Raw genomic sequence first — 17089 nt, 5'->3', positions numbered from 1 at the left:
CTGTACGACAGGAATCTCCCTCTCTGTGTGGTCTTTGCCGGTTGCCTCTTTGTTCAACATCTGAAATATTCAATTAATGAATATGTTAAGCTGTTCAAGTGATTAATGCAACATTGCTGGATGTTCCTAGACTCCTGAAAATAACTCTTGACTTACATTCATAATGTTCCTAGCAGTCTTGCTGGCCTCTTGAACTTAAGGTGTGGTGGGTGCTCAACCATGGGAGAGCTGGAAGCTTCATTGGAGTCCTCACTGTCAAGAAACCACTGTGGAGGCAATATTTCAGAGGATGGATGATCAATACCTGCATTCGAATGAGATGAACCATCTCTTTGAATTTTTCCCTTTAGCTTTCTTCATCGGCTGAAAGAGACAGTGATCTCCCTCCAGTAAATGATTGTCACGGGAAAAATCCCACCAATAACGACTGCAACGACCTCCATCAGGTCAGACACGGAACTCACAGTGCCACTTCTTTCTCTGCCCAGGCAGCTGGAATGTGATAGTCTGATTTTTGTGTGGAAAGTGTGCAAGTGCATAATCTTTAGGAATTACCTGATCATAGAAAGGTACAAAATATGACACCAATGTAAGTTTTAACCGAAGTGTTAATACTGCAACAAAAGTGAGACACACCCAAGAGAATGGTTTCCACTGTAAAGCAAGACAAAGTTTTAAAACTGCAGAAACAAGAGAGCCGGAAACCGGCCTGTAGCTCCTGGGCTGTAGAGAAATTTGGAGGGGTCCTTCGTTATAAGCTGCATCAGTTCTTCCTGACCCCAACAAAAGAACTGAAACAAGAGAAGCAAAATTTAGCGAACAGATGCATAAAAGGCAACTAAGCAGTAAGCAGGACTGAAACCAAAACGAAGGAAATGACCTAATGCTCACAGCCCAGGTGTTCCGTGGAGCCCAAATCCTGCAGTCACCATGTCCCAGAACTTGAAGAGCCCAAATTTGAAGTGGAAAGGGGATGGGGAGCGAATCTTCATCCTGATACATTGTGGATGAAATAAATAACTCCATCGCATCAGATATCAAGATTGACATAAACAAGGATATATACTGGGTATTGATTAATAAGTTGTCACTATGTCAAACAAAGTAAATCTTAGAAGCTGGTAATAGCTCACATCATCCTTGTAACAAAACGGAGTGGTCCAGGCAGCGCATGACTTTTGTGGTGATCTCGAACTTCTTTCTTGACTTGGGGCTCGCAGTCTCGCACAGGCGCTCTGCAAAGACGCAACCTTAAAAAAATGACGACTCGACCTCCCGGTATCTTAGCAGAGCTGTGGAGGCCGAGGAGGGAGGTGAGAGGCAAGAGAAAGGAGTCAGCATGAGCATCCAGTGGCGGAGCTTGAACGAAATCTTAGGAGGGGCGAAGATGCAAAATGGCATGCATATTTTTTGGCTTGCCAAATCGTAATACAGAACAGCTTACAAAATGTATTTAAGTATTTTTAACATCAATATATATAAGCTACTTCAAAACAAAAAGGAACTATACCAAAGTATATTACTAAACCATAGAGTTTGACTGTTTTGTCATCAATCCTATTCGATTATTTTCGCTGCTGCATTTCATAAAAGTATCATATATTCCTCTTAGTTAATTAGTTGTACCTCTTTGTGATTTAGAACTTAATTAGAACTTGCCCCAACTATAAGATGCAAGGATCAGAACTAAAATAAAAATCAAAAGAGGTGGATACGGTGACTGAAGTAGATACGGATAAATTTACAGGGTGGCGCAAAGTAGATGGGGAAAAGCTTGCTGCACCTGCGAACAGTTTGGAACTTGAAGCAATGCGAGAGGATGTTGTGTTCCTCACTGCGCCCGGCCTCGGCGTGCCTGCGCGTGGCAGTAAATAGACGAGCCACAACCATTGATCAATCTTTGGCCTTCCGATGTGGCACCAGCGCGCTGCCACGGCCGTCAGCGGGCATCGAAGTCGATCTCCCCGGCCTCGTCTGCTGAGGCGCCATCGGTACGCCCGGGGGACGGCGCCGAGTCGCGGAACTCCGTGAAGGCGTGCTGACGGCCGCAAGGCGAGATTCAGATCGTGGAGAGCACGGGGCGTCACCGGCGACGCGACCCGGAGAAGGCAGGGTCGGCCGTGAGGACGGGGAACGACGGAAGGAGGTTTGCGCAGCAGGGGTCGTCGGCGACCACTGGAGTGGAGGGATCTTCGAGAGCACAGGGCGCCACCGGCGGCGCGGCGCAGAGGAGGCAGGGGCGGCCCCGAGGACGGGGAACGACCGGAGGAGGTTTGCGCAGGAGGGTCATCGGCGAGCGGAGGGTTCTTCGAGCGGCGGTGCACAACATGCCAGGGAGGAGCGGCAACTGTGTGCGCGGAGGTTAGGGGCGTTGTTTGTGGGAAGGAATCGACGGGAGGGGTGTCGGACGAAGCGGACGACCTATTGGGCTGACGATTGGGCGGAAGCGGCCCACGTAGGACGTACAACCAAAAGGTTTGACGTATTGGGCAGAATAAGGAACATGTTCCTTCTTTTTAAGTAGTGTAGAGTAGTGTAGATAGCTTCATAATATACCGATACAGTGCCATATGTTAGTGTTAAATTTAACAAGTTTAACTTATGTCAAAAACGAGAAATATACTTATTTGAGGACGGATAGAAAAACAGGTGGACCCATAGTGAAAACAAAGGTGATCCTATTGTAAGTCTTGGCCAGCTTCATACTAGCTATTTGACTATACTGTTAGGATTGTACGGCTGTGTGGTTGTCTCGGGCATAGTCCCAATCGAGGAGATGAGGACGATGTTTCACGGCTCGTGGTGCTAACATGGTGTTGTCTATGTGGCGAACGCCCATATAAAAACCTTGCGCATGCCAATTGTGAGATGGGCAGTCATTACTTACAACAGTTTTTACTAATGCAAGTCATATTTTAAACTTTTTTCCTTTTACATTTTTGGGTGTGTGCATCCTCAATCTCTTGACTAGCTTTTGATGCCATGTTGTTGCAGAGGCTGGGTGTAATTGATATCTTTTTGATATTAATATATTCTCTTAATCAAAAAACTTCTATTTAAACTAGGCTAATTCAACAATGCAAACATCCTTAAGTAGAAACTTGCAGTTGCATGGTCATTTTGGCTATGTAAAAATGACAAGGTTTTTTATGACAAAAATTCTTCTATTATGCAGGTCATTTACCGGTGTACATCTTTGCTCTATTCATGGTCGCTACTTCAGCGTTTGGAGGATCGCGACCTCTTTATGAAGATGTTTTTATGGTTGGAGAATACAGCCAAGGAGTTTATTTCCCAACATGGGTGGCTGCATAACCGCAGAATCGAAGCCAATGGAGATTCGAACTAGTTGGGCTTTTTTTTTCTTTCGTTTTTCACATTATTCTGTGTTACATACTAGACTATGAAACGGCTGTGTATCATAGTTATGTGGGGAAGACTTGGGTAGTATCAGGTCTTAGATAGGATCTATGAGAACAATTTTTTTGCAAAGACAAAACATGTTCAAAAAATCTGAAAAAGAATCACAACACATATCTATGTTATATATGCAACGTCAAAAATTTGCAACTTCAAATTCGACATACATTTGGAGAGACAAAAAAGATAAATCTGAGTGTGAATAGTGTGAAATACTACTCAACTAGATCTGACACTATTCACAATAGAATTTGTCTTTTTTGTTTCTCCAAGTGTAGATCAGATTTTAAGCTGAAATTTTGTGTAATTGTAGATACAACCTATATGCATGTTGTTTATTATTTTCAGATTTTTTCGCCTGTTCAAAGTATGTTTTTTCTGGGTTGATCCTATGATCCTACCTAATGGAGAGATCCTATACAAGTCTCTCCCATAGTTATGTAGAGGCTGGGTGTAATGCTTAAAATCTTTTGAGTAATAAAACGCCATTTATTGAAAAAAATATCCTTAAGTTTGAGTTTGACATCGTGTTTGATTTTATAATCCATTGATTTATGTAGCCACAACCTGAGTAAGCAAGATTAACACAACGAATAGGCACTACTCCCTCCATCCAGAAACAACTATAATTCTAACCTTGTCATAATCATTTCAGGCAGACAATTTTATCATCTCTTCGCAGCACCTTGAAAACTAATCTTTTTCACACAGTAGATTTTAGCAGGGAAGCAAGCATCGATGGTTGATGGAGAATCCCCTTGCACTCTTAGGAAGAAGCACCCCCTCTTTCAAGCTTATTTAAATTTGATGTGCGTGCAGTGATGGCCTTGGTGTGTCCCGATTTTATCTGAAAGAAAAAAAAAATAACAACCAAGATTTCTTGGGGGTGTGGGTTCTTCCTTTTTTTCAGCAGACATGTTGATGTCAAGCTTGGGTCGACTTCCAATAGCTGTATCTGATTTTGTTTAGTTCACTGGAATCTTGTAAGATCCCCAAAGCCGCTGTCAGGCTTGGATCTTATTTCGGCGTTTGTTATGGACTCGCTAGTACGGAGTACGTATGAGGTCACATGAACGTGTTTGCATACGGGAAAACTCGATCTCGTGCACAAAAATATTCATGTAGTGTATAAAGTCGAGTCTGCATTTTTGCTCTTGATGGAGCACGTACGTACGGTGGTGGCCGGGTTTTACCTGAGAGACGTCAGCGTCTCTGACCGCGACGCCGGCCGATAGCACGACACGAGCATTCGAGCCTGCTACGACAAGACAACCCCTTGCAGAAGGAAAAGGACACCGGCGGCGATTCTTCATCCGGTGGCGGTGGATGGCAGTGGCGGGGCCGCCGTAGAGTCCAACGCGTTCGGCGGCGCAGCGCGGGATGATGATGATGCGCCGCCGGCGAGTCCAGTACAGGCCAGTCCAGTGATCCAGTCCAGGCACGGACGTAATTGCAGGCAGGCCTGAGCCGGAGTCGTACGTAGCGGCGGTCGGGACCGCAGATTTGGCACCTCGCGAGAAGCGCGCAGCAGAGGAGGACTCGAAGATAGCTCGGCGGGGAACGCGTGGTTCAACCAACCAACTGCGACTGCGATCCGCGCAGCATCGTGTTCGATCCCCGCCGCTGCGCACGGAAGAAGCACCGGCCGCCCGCCTACGCCACCATCCTCCGCGACGGCATCTCTAAAAGGCCGATCCACTCGGCTTGATACTCTTCGTTTGGATCGCGTCGCAGATAGAAATTAGGACGCGGTCTGGCATGCTAAACCGGTGCCACCATTTTAGTGGGGAGAAGGGGCGGGCGCAAGGCCATTTTAAACTAACCCTAGCCATCAATGCCCGTGCAACTTTCAACGTCATCAACATCAATGTCGGTTCAGGAGTTGAGGCGGCGGCAGCGGTCAGCGATGTGTTTGATGGCCATAGTTGCTGCCACCGGTCAGCCTTCTGTCGTCGGGTCGCTTTCATATGGGCCCGCGGTGCATGAAGGAGGGCCGCAACATGTCCGCATAGACGTATCCGTCCACAAACTTTGGTGGATAGATGGTCCCATCGGATATGTCGATCTGTTTGGGTTGCGCCGCTGGAGCATACGCGACGATGCCCAGCTGCTATTCGCTTAGTTCGCAAATAACTATAGTATATATTTTTAGCTTTTGTATTGACTAACTTTAGTAACTTAGATGTCAAATTGGTACATAAGGAAAATACATTTGTTAACGGATGTAATGATACTAATACGGTGTTATAAATGTTGTTACGTTTTTAAAATAAAATTCAAATTTAAAAAGGCTTGACTTAAGACAAGCGGTAAAAGTATACTTGTCTGCAGAGGGAGTAGAACGTTCATCTAATAAAAACCACACTTAGTGCTTTTTGTGAACATTATATTCGTTCTGCGCGCTTATTGCGTTCCGGTTGATTCTTAGCATAATTTCTTTCTTTCGATGGGTGGTGGAGTTCTGCTCAATCCTAAAATTGACACGATGTGATAGCCACCCATGCTCCACTTTAAGTGGCCGGAGATATCACGTAGCCCCAAATACTTTCTACTACTCCATCCAGTATAAATTTTAAGATATTTTGGATATTTCAGTGTGTACTATATATGAACCGAGAGGTCCAAGATAAGGGAACATACACAATAAAATGTGTGTAGACACGTATGATTCAGGAAAACCAAAGCCCATCATTGCTTAAATGATTAGGTCATGCACATGCATCACATTGGTTCATAAATCTGTCTTGTATTACATATTCTATGTTAGTTAAAGGATATATCTTAGCATCATACTATTCAGCACTTATTGCTTGCATGTTTCTTAAATTATGACATGGTAAAAAATTAAACTTAGACACGTGTAACTAAAATAAGATATCAGATATCTACTCCCTCTATTCACAAATATAACGCTTTGTTTGGATGCAATGAATTGGATGTAGAATTGAATTAGATCCATAATTCCAAATTCAAGATGGAAATGAATTGGTTTCCAATTTAAATTCTGCCGTTTGGGTGTGCTTGAAATTTACAATCAGAATCAAAGGGTGTACTCAATTTCAATTTCTGTTTGGATGTACAAGCCGTGAAATTTGATGTTTATTTGAGTTTGGACAATATAAACTTGTGTATACGAAAAGAAAAATAGCATGTATAATTGTATATATGCACACATATTAAAAATTCACGTGTACAATGGTGTTGGCACTAGTCTATGACAGCCACCATTTTGTACGAGCGGAAGCACTCCTCATCCAAAAACAAATCGGCCAGAAACGACTTCGATCTCTTCGTAGGTTTTGGTACTGGTGAAGATGCTGGCCACAAAGCGGCCAGAAACAGCCTCCGCCGGCCCCTACCGCCGCCAGTACTCCCAACGAGCGGAGTCATGGATAGCCGGACCTGGCATATGAAGAGGTCAGCTGGGCGGGATAGGAAGAGGGGGTCCAGAGGGATGGGAAGAGGATAGCGGAGGGCGGGGAGCCCATACCTTCGCCGGAGTCCGCAGCCACGATCGAGGGAGAGGAGGCTCGGAGCTAGGCGTCGCGGATCGATCGGGAGTTGCGTATGTCTGCGAACAGGTATGAGGCGACGGGCGATTCCACGCCAATATGGAGGGTCGAACCTCCGTATTGGACCTTTCAGAAAAAACGCTTCGGGGACGGGGGTGCTGGAATTGGGATCAGTTTCCGGGCTACAATTTCACACCAATCCAAACACTAGAATTAGAGGTACTAATTCCAATTCCCCAATTCTGAGTCTAATTCACTGCATCCAAACACTACGTTAGACGTTTTAGATATTTTAAAGTGAACTAGATACATGCTATAGTGACTGAATCTACAAACTAAAATTAGATTAGATACATACCAAATAATCTACAAAAAAATAAAACATTTTATATTATTGAATGGAGGGAGTACTAAACTAAGAAACGCGTAGTCCAACCAACCAACTAACTTCGATACACCCCAGAGCGGCTCGCTCGATCGACACGAAAGAAGCACTCTACCAGCCGTCCGCTTCGCCATTTTCCGCTACATCCGTCGGCTAAAGCCGTTGCTAGCTCGGTTCGGTGAACCTCTTTTGCCACCACAACTTGCAAAGAGTGTGGTGAAGACAAAAGGCAACATGAGGTGCGGGTAAATAGCATTAAACATGATTTTAAAAAAAACTAGCATTGATCACCAAATGTGTCTGTCTAAAAAACCTACTACTACATAATTTTTCAAACATTTAGAGTGGATTTTGTACACCCACACATGGATGTGGGTGTTTCCGTCACCGTCTATTGTGCTTTGAGATTCGGATAAAATAAGAAGAAAGAAAGAAATCTTTCATCTACCATGGTGGGCATGAATCTCGAGAAATAAAAAGACGGTGACGAAAACACCCACACCCATGCGTGGGTGTACAACCACCTTTCGATGTGCAACCCTAAAATTAACATGACACGAGGTGCATGGTCATATATACTCAGCTTTAAGTGAGACATATGTATGCACATTGGGTGATAAGTCTAACTTATCTTACATATTATATGTTAATTAGGAAAAATAGTTTTCAATTGATATATCTTAGCGGCATTCTATTCAACATTTATTGGTTACACCTTTTCTTTCCTCTCTATTCCACCTCTGTAATCGCCCTACTCGACTTGTTGCTAAGATTATAATAACCTTATGCATGCCCTCGCCATATATCTCTTGTAGATGTGGAGTCAAAGTCAAGCCGTAGTGGACACTATGCCGACTTGTTGGATCCGACGTCGTAGTCAGCTGGCCCAATGAAAATTAGTGAACTCTTCATTAAGCAGCACGTACTACATCAATTTGAAAATACAAGTGTACTGATTAATGTCAATTTTAGCAAGATGGTCCCAATAGAATACAGACAAAGTAGAGCTGACCGCAGTGAGATATTTTCCCCCTAGTTGTAGTTATGACTTGGTAATTGATTAATACTATCTCCATATCAAAGCTTAAGGTTTATATTATTTTTAGAAAGTCAAATTTGACTTAGCTTTTACGAAAAATCATTAACATGCAAAATATAAAATTAATATCATTAAATAGATAATAAAATATATTTTCGTATGATATCTACAAAATATTTTATTTGTTAGTAGATTGTCTTAAAAATTTGGTCAAACTTTACTTAGTTAGAACTTTTCTAAAAAAATATAAGTGTTAAGCTTTGGGATGGATGTAGTATTAAAGAATGTTAGACCCTCACAAAAAAAAGAGTGTTAGACCATTTGGATCCTAGCATACATTGACTTGCAATTGACTATCTCAGAGGAAATCTCCAAAAAAGACTACCTTATAGGAAAACAAAGAAAAACTCCTGAGATGGAACAAGACAGTTTTAGAAAGGAAGCCAAGATAATCGCGATATTCCTCTCCGCCCCTCTCTCATAAAACTAACCAAAAATAAGACTATCTTGCATGTAAAACTAAGACTATCTTGCATGTTATTACTCTATGTTTACTTTCTAGTGTAACTAGTTTGAGTAAAATACAGAACAAAATAGAGTTGACCACAGTGAGATATTTTTCCAGCTTCGCCCCTAGTTGCACACAATTCAATCATCAAGTTGCTAAAATATCTCAACTGTGGCAAGATGACTTAGTAATCGAGTATATATTAAGGAATGTCAGCCAATTCCGATCCTGACACACATTGACTTGTATTTGACTCTTGTAAAAAAAAGCAAAAATACTCCTAGGAAGGAACAAGACAATTTCATCAGAAAGCAAACCAAAGATAATCGCGATATTCCTCTCCGCCAACATCAGACGGCCCTCTCTTTCTCAATAACTAACCGACCCGAGACCGCTCGTAACGAATCGCCTTTCGTTCTGCTCCAGATCGGCCATCAACGCGCCCCCGGCCTCGTCGCGATTTATTACCAGAAAGCCTTCCTTTCCGCGCAATAAAAAGGGCGAGGGCGCGGGCCAGGAGCGGTAGAAAACCCATCCTCCCGCCGTCCACCTCGTGGCGGCGGCGGCGGCGGAGTAGCGCGTTGGGGCCGCCGGAGATGTGAGAAGCCCTGCCCGCTGGCGAGATGGCGGCGGCTGTGGCTGCGGTCGGCGAGGCCGCGGCGGCGAAGAAGCGGGGCGCGTCCAGGAGCTGGATCCTCATCGACGCGTCCGGGGACGAGCGCGTGCTCGACGCCGACAAGTACGCCATCATGCACCGCGTCGACATCAACGCGCGCGACCTGCGCATCCTCGACCCGCTCCTCTCCTACCCCTCCACCATCCTCGGGCGGGAGCGCGCCATCGTGCTCAATCTCGAGGTAAGCGCCCGCCGCCCCCTCACTCCCGTATATCCCCGCCGCGAGTCCTTTGAACTATCCGAGGGGGAATTATCTACTGTTCTGATTTCCCCTGAATTATTACTCCCGGTTCATGGATGGAACCACGGAGCAGCGCCGAATTCCCGGAAATTACCCCGTTCCCCCACCTTTTTCCTAGGAGCTTTTCCGGGATCACGTGCCGATTTGGCCTCAGAGTTTAGGATCAATTTTAGTAAACTGAACTGTTATAGGAGTAGCTCTGCGGGTCGTTTTTCATGATTTTACCGTGGATCAGACAAGTCGAATACAGCTGCCATTTATTTCCTCTGAAAACAGCCCGATATTTATGCTTCACTCGTGGCAATCTCTGACGAATCTTCTGTTTTTTTTTCGGGTGGAATTTTCATCGCTGGATCAATCAGCACATAAAGGCGATCGTTACTTCTGAAGAGGTGATTTTCTCTCTATTTACTTCCTTTCGATAATTTATTATTTATTACGGGTAGAAGTTTTCAGTGATTCCTTCTCATAATCTGGTTTACTCCACCGATTCTGTGGGGACTGGGGAGTATATACACGTTCTCTGATTTAAATGGCTAGGTATCTGTAATTTTGAAACAGCTAACATGAGACTGGGGGAATTTTATACTGGTTCTGGCACAAAATGTAACAAGGGCAGCCTACATACAATGTCAGATTAACGTGATCTGTCAAAATGATATTAAGTTGAACTCTACCTCCACTGAACACTGTCTAGAAGTTTCAGCTCAGTTTAATATCCTAAGACCTGTAGCTTGTTTGATAGATACTATCTGGATCTGAATACTCTTCTTATTGTCCAGTAAATGTTGGTGATGTACTCACATTTTCTGGTTTTCGCTGGGCTCAGGTTTTGCTCAGAGATCCTTCAGATGAGAATGTAATTCCCGTAGTAGAGGAGCTCCGGAGACGACTAGCACCTTCAGGTGCCTCTCACCTTGATGGGAAGGATAACCTAAGTGGCCAGCATGATGGGGAAGGCGCTGAAGACGATGGTAAGTTTAGTCACCATTCTCTCAAATTACAGATGTTAGAAGCACCATCTTTAATTTGTCTGGTTTCTCTATATCTGTAATGCCGATCGTAATTACATTCATGACATTTGTTTGTGAGCAATATGCCAATTTTTTTCCGAGCCGCAATAATTGGACAAACAAGGAGCAGAATGTCTGAAAGGAATGCAAACATGTAAAAGGAAGCTATGGACATCAAACTTCCGACTGGGACGTGGCCAGTTGGCCACCGTTCTGTTATTTTCCGTTTTAGTATATGTCCATGTCACTAGGACATCTTTTGGCAAAAACTCAACAACCAGCCCAAACAGAAAAGTCCAAAGTATACAGTCTTGGTTTCTTGGCACCTAACTGTTATTCGGTGATTCCAGTCGTAGTGTTACTCTAGTAGACCTATTATGTTTTACGACACAGTATATTTTGCCCATTTTATTTGCTGGGAATCTGCTCCGAGCAATTTGAGATATTGCAATATTAATCCGGTAGACATATGTGACTGTCCCTTCCTTTTAATAAGGATGATTATCCAAAGGACATATGTATTTACAGGTTAACATTGGGCCAGCAATATTTTATGACACATGGCGCCAATCATATAGTTATACATAAACCAAGAACCTTGAGACCATACTTTATCTATATGTTGTCTTTGTGATCACTTACAGCAATACTATGACTTCTTCATCTGGTATATCGTATACAATTCGTGTGATAATTGCTGTGCCATCCTGACCCTCAGATCAAAAATGATTCTCATTTCACAAACATAGAGTCTGTCCAATTGGTTGTGGCCAGTTGGTACTTCAAAAACACTGCCCATTTTTTAAAGTAGTCTTGTTGTTCTTATTAAAATATTGGATTGTTTATTTCTGGTTTAGTTGCTAGCTATCTTTAATTCATCGCCAAGATAATACGCTAGTTATATACTTCTACACAATATGTTCATGCCCTGCAATTTCATTATGTGAACACCAGAATCTCCGTTTGAGTTCCGTGCACTGGAGGTTACCTTGGAAGCAATCTGCAGCTTTCTTGATGCACGCACTACTGAGCTGGAGACAGATGCTTACCCAGCTTTGGATGAACTGACATCCAAGGTGAGTGAACTCATGTTTACTTAACTTAATTCCCCTAGTATGAACTTGATTAGAACCTCCTATTAACAGCATGTATGTCATTTATTTGAAGTAGCACGTAGTATGCTATATTATTTACAGAAAGTAGAAATACATCACTTCACCTTGTTTTCAGAATTTTGAAAAAAGGACAATTGATGGGCAAACATTACTGCTGCATCTTATTTTATTTTACTATTGAATTTAATTGTATAGCTAGAATGCTGATGCGTAATGAGTAGGAACGTTTTGCATAGAATGATTGAAAAAATGTTATAGTTGCTATCTTGATTCTCTTAGATGACTTTTGGTCATATATGTTTCAGAATGCATTTATCATCAGTTTATTATTATTATAATGCATATAAGATGATATTACAAGACATTGCACTTAACTGCTCAAAGGAAGGCATGCAAGAAAAGTTACTTAACTATCCACTTTTCTGGTAGTATAGTCGTGTTATTACTCTGTAAGTGTTAATAGGTGTTGTATGATTGATGTTTGTTCACCACCAAATGTAATGTAATAGTAGCTAAAGTTTCAATGCGGAACTTTATGATGACATAAAGTTTCATTGAGGTTTTGGCACATTAGGACACCTATCTCCATAACACAATTCATATGCATTTCAATTTTCCATGCAACCATTAAAAGCCCGACAGGCTAAAATATTTCTAAATCCTCGCTGGCTTGTTGCATTCTCTTGATATATTATATGTACAAAAGATTCATTTTAACTGTTCTCTTTCTATTTTCTCCATATTAAGTTGCGCTACTGTTGGCACCACAGATTAGCAGCCGCAACTTGGATAGGGTACGGAAGTTAAAAAGTGGTATGACGAGATTGACTGCAAGGGTTCAGAAGGTCTGATTTCCTGTTCATTGTGTTTCATTTGGTTTGTTATCTGACTATATATGCTATTCTGTATGCCATATTGTCATCTGAATTTGATTGCTGGTGTATAAGCCAAGTTCTCACTATAAGTTAGCCATGTAAGTAAGGGGGCTATTCACGTGTGATGGGCCATGCCATGCTTTTCAGTTTTTTCCTTGGTTTATCAAAGCGTACACTATCACAATAGGGCATATGATTTGTAATCAATGGACGAGTGATTACTTCTAGAGAAGAAGTGAGCATCCAAAAGAAATCTGGAAGAGCATTCTTAGTATCATATACTATAGCTGTATTTGATAATGTAGAGTTTTTTCAAATTACTATTCTAATCGCCACTTAAACTTCACGGTTTTTTACTCTTGCATACTTGGTTGGTCTTGGAACGTTATCTTAGCTTTTCTATGTCAATTTTGTTAACTGTTCTCGAATCTGTATAGTGCTACAGTAATGTTTTTCCTCCAGTCCCATACATTCTCATGGATGAGCATTCTCTTTGTGCTATTCTTCCTGTGGAATATATTTTATTTTAATGACTAATTACAGACTGGTATGATTATTTTTCTTGTTTATGGTTTTCTAGTATATCACAAAATGCGCTTTAATTTCTAGGTGAGAGATGAGCTTGAACAATTATTGGATGATGACGATGACATGGCTGATCTTTACTTGTCTAGAAAGTTGGCTGGGGCATCATCCCCTATCAGTGGCTCTGGTGGACCAAATTGGTTCCCAGCATCTCCAACTATTGGTTCAAAAATATCAAGAGCTAGTAGAGCCAGTGCAGCAACTATGCATGGAAATGAGAATGATGTGGAAGAGCTGGAGATGTTGTTGGAGGTTTCTATCTGCTCATCTACCTGAAACCCTCTTGGTTATTCTTATCTCTGTCATTGTACTGAAAGTTACTTGTACTTGCAGGCATACTTCATGCAGATTGATGGCACATTAAACAAATTAACGACGGTAAGTTGGGGCAGCTAATTCAAGTTCACAGTATCATGATAGGCTAGCAATACCAGGCCTCCTAGGAGGCGTGTAACGGAAAACTCTTATCTTTCCAATGCAATGAAATGCAAAAGCATTCTGTGTTTTCTCGAAAAAGTTATATTAAAATCCTAAGATTCTTAGCTGTAAAGAAAAGCCTAGGATTTATCTTTTTATGGACTTTGTATTTATCTGCAACACCCTTTTCAGCTGAGAGAGTATATTGATGACACGGAGGATTACATTAATATTCAGGTACTGTTGCCTGTAATATAAAAACGTTCTTAGTGAGTCTTTTCACTCTTCAAGCACTGATTTTTTTAAATCTTCTGTGCAGCTTGATAACCATCGCAATCAGTTGATTCAGGTAATTTTGAAATCAGAAACCTTATGATTCTTTTTTTGTTAAGATGTCAGTACTTCAGAATAGATATTCATTTTAGGCAACCCTGTGCTTGTAATAAACATATGCTTAATGGGCACCCCCATGTTAAGTAAAGGTTTCACACACTTGTCTAGTTTAGAAGACTATAATATAGGACATTTAGTTTGCCAAAGAGTCTTACGTTAAGGAACAGAGATTATACAACAGTGGTCACATTGCATCGAAAATTGTACGTATTAGTTTGGATATTCATTGGCTCATTACTTGTTTAACATTTTGCTAGAGTACATCTATAAATTCCCTTTCCTTCATGCAGCTCGAGCTATTCTTGAGTTCTGGGACTGTCTGCTTGTCACTTTACTCGTTGGTTGCTGGAATCTTTGGTATGAACATACCTTACACGTGGAACGACGACCATGGCTTCGTCTTTAAATGGGTAAATGACAACGCCAAACAATAATATGCCTTGTACACTAGTTGAATTATGAATTATTATATAACAAGTATCTCACTCATCTATAACTCGTGGCAGGTGGTTCTTGTATCGGGGCTATTTTGTGCCTTCATGTTCGTCTCCATTGTTGCTTATGCTCGGCATAAGGGTCTCGTTGGATCCTGAGCAGCTGGAATAACCGCATTACTCGCTTTCCTCAGCTGTAAATCTTGAGCTAGAGCATCAACTTTGCGGATGATTCATCTCTTGTATCAAATTCATTAGTATGCAATTAGGGAAGATGAAAAGAAACAATAAATAGAAAAGAAAATAGAAGTTTGAAAGGGGTATGTGACGGTTGTCTCCTCTACATGTCAACAGTTCTCTAGGTATGTGACGGTTGTCTCCTCTACATGTCAACAGTTCGCGATCCTATCATGGAGTAGTTGTTATTACTATACTCTTTTAGTGCTGATCTGAAAAAAAAATAGGATCTTCTAGTGCTTTTGGTTTAGACAATGACACCGACGTCATACACAGTTTCCCAGTGTCACATTATAATTCAGCAGGGGGGAAACATTCTCTAGCAGTGCAATATAGAAGAGGCATATACACTTTTAGCCCCACATCTTGCTCATTAGGTGCAATTTAGTCCCACTTTCTGCAAAACGTGATTAGTTAGTCTCAGAACTTGTAACCCTGGTGCAAATTAGTCCATTAGAATCGAGTTCAGGCAAATTTGATCATTTTTGAGGAATTTCGTTCGCGGGAGGGTTAGAGCCACGTGTCGTGCTTTTGCAGTAAGGTCTAAGTACTGTAATTTTTTTGCGCGGCGCTGAGGCCCTTCCACACTATACGGTTCATGTACATTTACAAAATCCCCCTCGCTCCGCTCCACGTCGAGCAGAAGAGAAAAACGGCAAGTGCCGAGAGTTCTAGCGCGGGAGCGGGCGGTGACGATGAGGTGGCGAGGTCCGTCCGGCGAGGATTCCGGTTGGATCTGACCGGCGATGCACTACCGCGAGGGTGGGGAGGATCCTCCGCATTTTGGTACCGATTTCACCCTCCCTCCCTCTTTTTCCCCTCTCGCGACGGAGCCGGTGGTGTAGACGTAGGTGGGCGGATGACCTTGTCAATCTGAGGGTGTTTTAGTGGCGAAAATTGGTGGAGAAAGGTAGTAGTAGCACTGGCGCATCGAATAGAAGAGTAAAGCTGGGGTTTTAACACCGTTTTATACCAATTGAAATTCGGTTCTCCGCGGTTGCGCACTAGCTCATTGGCGGTGATTATTTCAATGAAGTTTGAGCAATAAAAATGTGTCTTGAATTGATTTCTACTGTTGCTATAGGGTTCATGCATCGTTTTGTTGTTGATTACTGAAGTAAAGCATGCTAATTTGATCAAAATTCAGTTATTAACTAAAAAGTGTCAATGCAAAGTTTAGTTAACTGAACTTTTGCAGTTTCAGTGAACTGAGCTTTTGCTGTTTCTATTGAGTTTCAGTAGTATTTGTGCAGAAATATGAATGCTTTCTTATTCTATTCACCTTAGGGCATCTCCAACGGCGCTGAGCGACCGTTTGCGTCCGTCGGGCCGAAAAATACGTCTGGTACCACCCAGCGGCGCGACGCAAAGTGACCCGGTGCATATTTGCGGGAGGTTTGCGTCTCCGCAGACGCTGCGCGAACGCGAAAAGTGTCCGCTCGCGTCTGTACCGGGCCCGCCTGGCAGCGAGCCTGTATCGAGGGCATAGCTTCGGCGGCCATCACTTCCGCGGTCAGCGCTTCCGTGTCTGTGCCGCAGCCTTCGCCATCAATGGCGCGACTGCCTGTTCTGCGCGCGCACAGCGCACTGGCGGGCAGCGGCTGGGCTTCTGCGCCGCCTTCAATGGCATCGTATCCCGCGCGCGGCCGGCCTTAAAAGTCCACCGGCCCCGTTCCTTCATCGCCCACACACCCACTCACACCACCACCGCCGCAGCGCCATGGGGAAGAAGAAGAACGACTTTGAGGCGTCCGGCAGCGGCACGAAGAAGGACGAGCGGCCTGGCAGGGTGGCGCTGCCCGTCAACATCGGGAGGCTGATGCACGCGCACTGGACGCCGTGCCACGTCCTGGAGGGACGTGCACATGCCTGGCGGCTCAGGCTACCGCCGGGTGCCCATCCCTTCGGTGCATGCGCGCGAGCCAGATAGGACCAACGAGATCCGGCGTAGGAGGCGGTACTTGCCGCAGGACCTCCGCGCCGATCCGGCGTACGCCATTGACTCCGATAGCTGGCGTACGTATCTCTCGACCAAGAGGGATCGGAGGAGGAGGGGGGATTCATGGGCGACATGGATTTTCCCTTAGACCGTCCACCGCCGCCTCGTCCTCGAAGACAGCAGGCGCCGACGCGTGCGCACCAGGCGTCGACGCGTGCGCAGTACAACGACGACGACAATGAGTACGACGACGACGACTACATCGATGCGCTGGCGTACCACAACGAGGAGGTCAAGGAC

General features: G+C 43.5%; 1 protein-coding gene and 1 long non-coding RNA gene across 2 annotated transcripts; one reads left to right on the top strand and one right to left on the bottom strand.

Annotated features, from left to right (window-relative positions):
• Positions 1–358: 358 nt before the first annotated feature.
• On the bottom strand, positions 359–1863 carry LOC124700520. Its single transcript, XR_007001753.1, has 3 exons — positions 1784–1863; positions 637–791; positions 359–555 (listed from the first exon to the last, which is right to left on the bottom strand). It is a non-coding gene; the product is annotated as an uncharacterized LOC124700520 (long non-coding RNA).
• Positions 1864–9462: 7599 nt separating this feature from the next.
• On the top strand, positions 9463–15100 carry LOC124704264 (magnesium transporter MRS2-I). The gene is made up of 11 exons (XM_047236512.1): positions 9463–9721; positions 10144–10173; positions 10611–10755; positions 11749–11870; positions 12680–12754; positions 13394–13621; positions 13703–13747; positions 13979–14023; positions 14106–14135; positions 14470–14589; positions 14686–15100. Exons 1-11 carry the CDS (start codon positions 9488–9490, stop codon positions 14770–14772), a joined length of 1161 nt encoding a protein of 386 aa, XP_047092468.1. The 5' UTR covers positions 9463–9487; the 3' UTR covers positions 14773–15100.
• The last annotated feature ends 1989 nt before the right edge of the window (positions 15101–17089 follow it).

Source organism: Lolium rigidum, chromosome 3 (genome assembly GCF_022539505.1).
Source record: "Lolium rigidum isolate FL_2022 chromosome 3, APGP_CSIRO_Lrig_0.1, whole genome shotgun sequence".
NCBI classification, from domain to species: Eukaryota; Viridiplantae; Streptophyta; class Magnoliopsida; order Poales; family Poaceae; genus Lolium; species Lolium rigidum.
The sequence above is the reverse complement of the archived record's forward strand: the minus strand, read 5'-3'. Positions and strand labels throughout refer to the sequence as shown.

Bases quoted from the DNA above. Each gene is read 5' to 3' on its own strand.
- LOC124704264 (XM_047236512.1), top strand. From the start codon at position 9,488: ATGGCGGCGGCTGTGGCTGCGGTCGGCGAGGCCGCGGCGGCGAAGAAG. The intron at 10,174-10,610 runs GTGATTTTCTCT...CGCTGGGCTCAG, and splicing joins CGATCGTTACTTCTGAAGAG to GTTTTGCTCAGAGATCCTTC. The intron at 14,590-14,685 runs GTAAATGACAAC...AACTCGTGGCAG, and splicing joins ATGGCTTCGTCTTTAAATGG to GTGGTTCTTGTATCGGGGCT.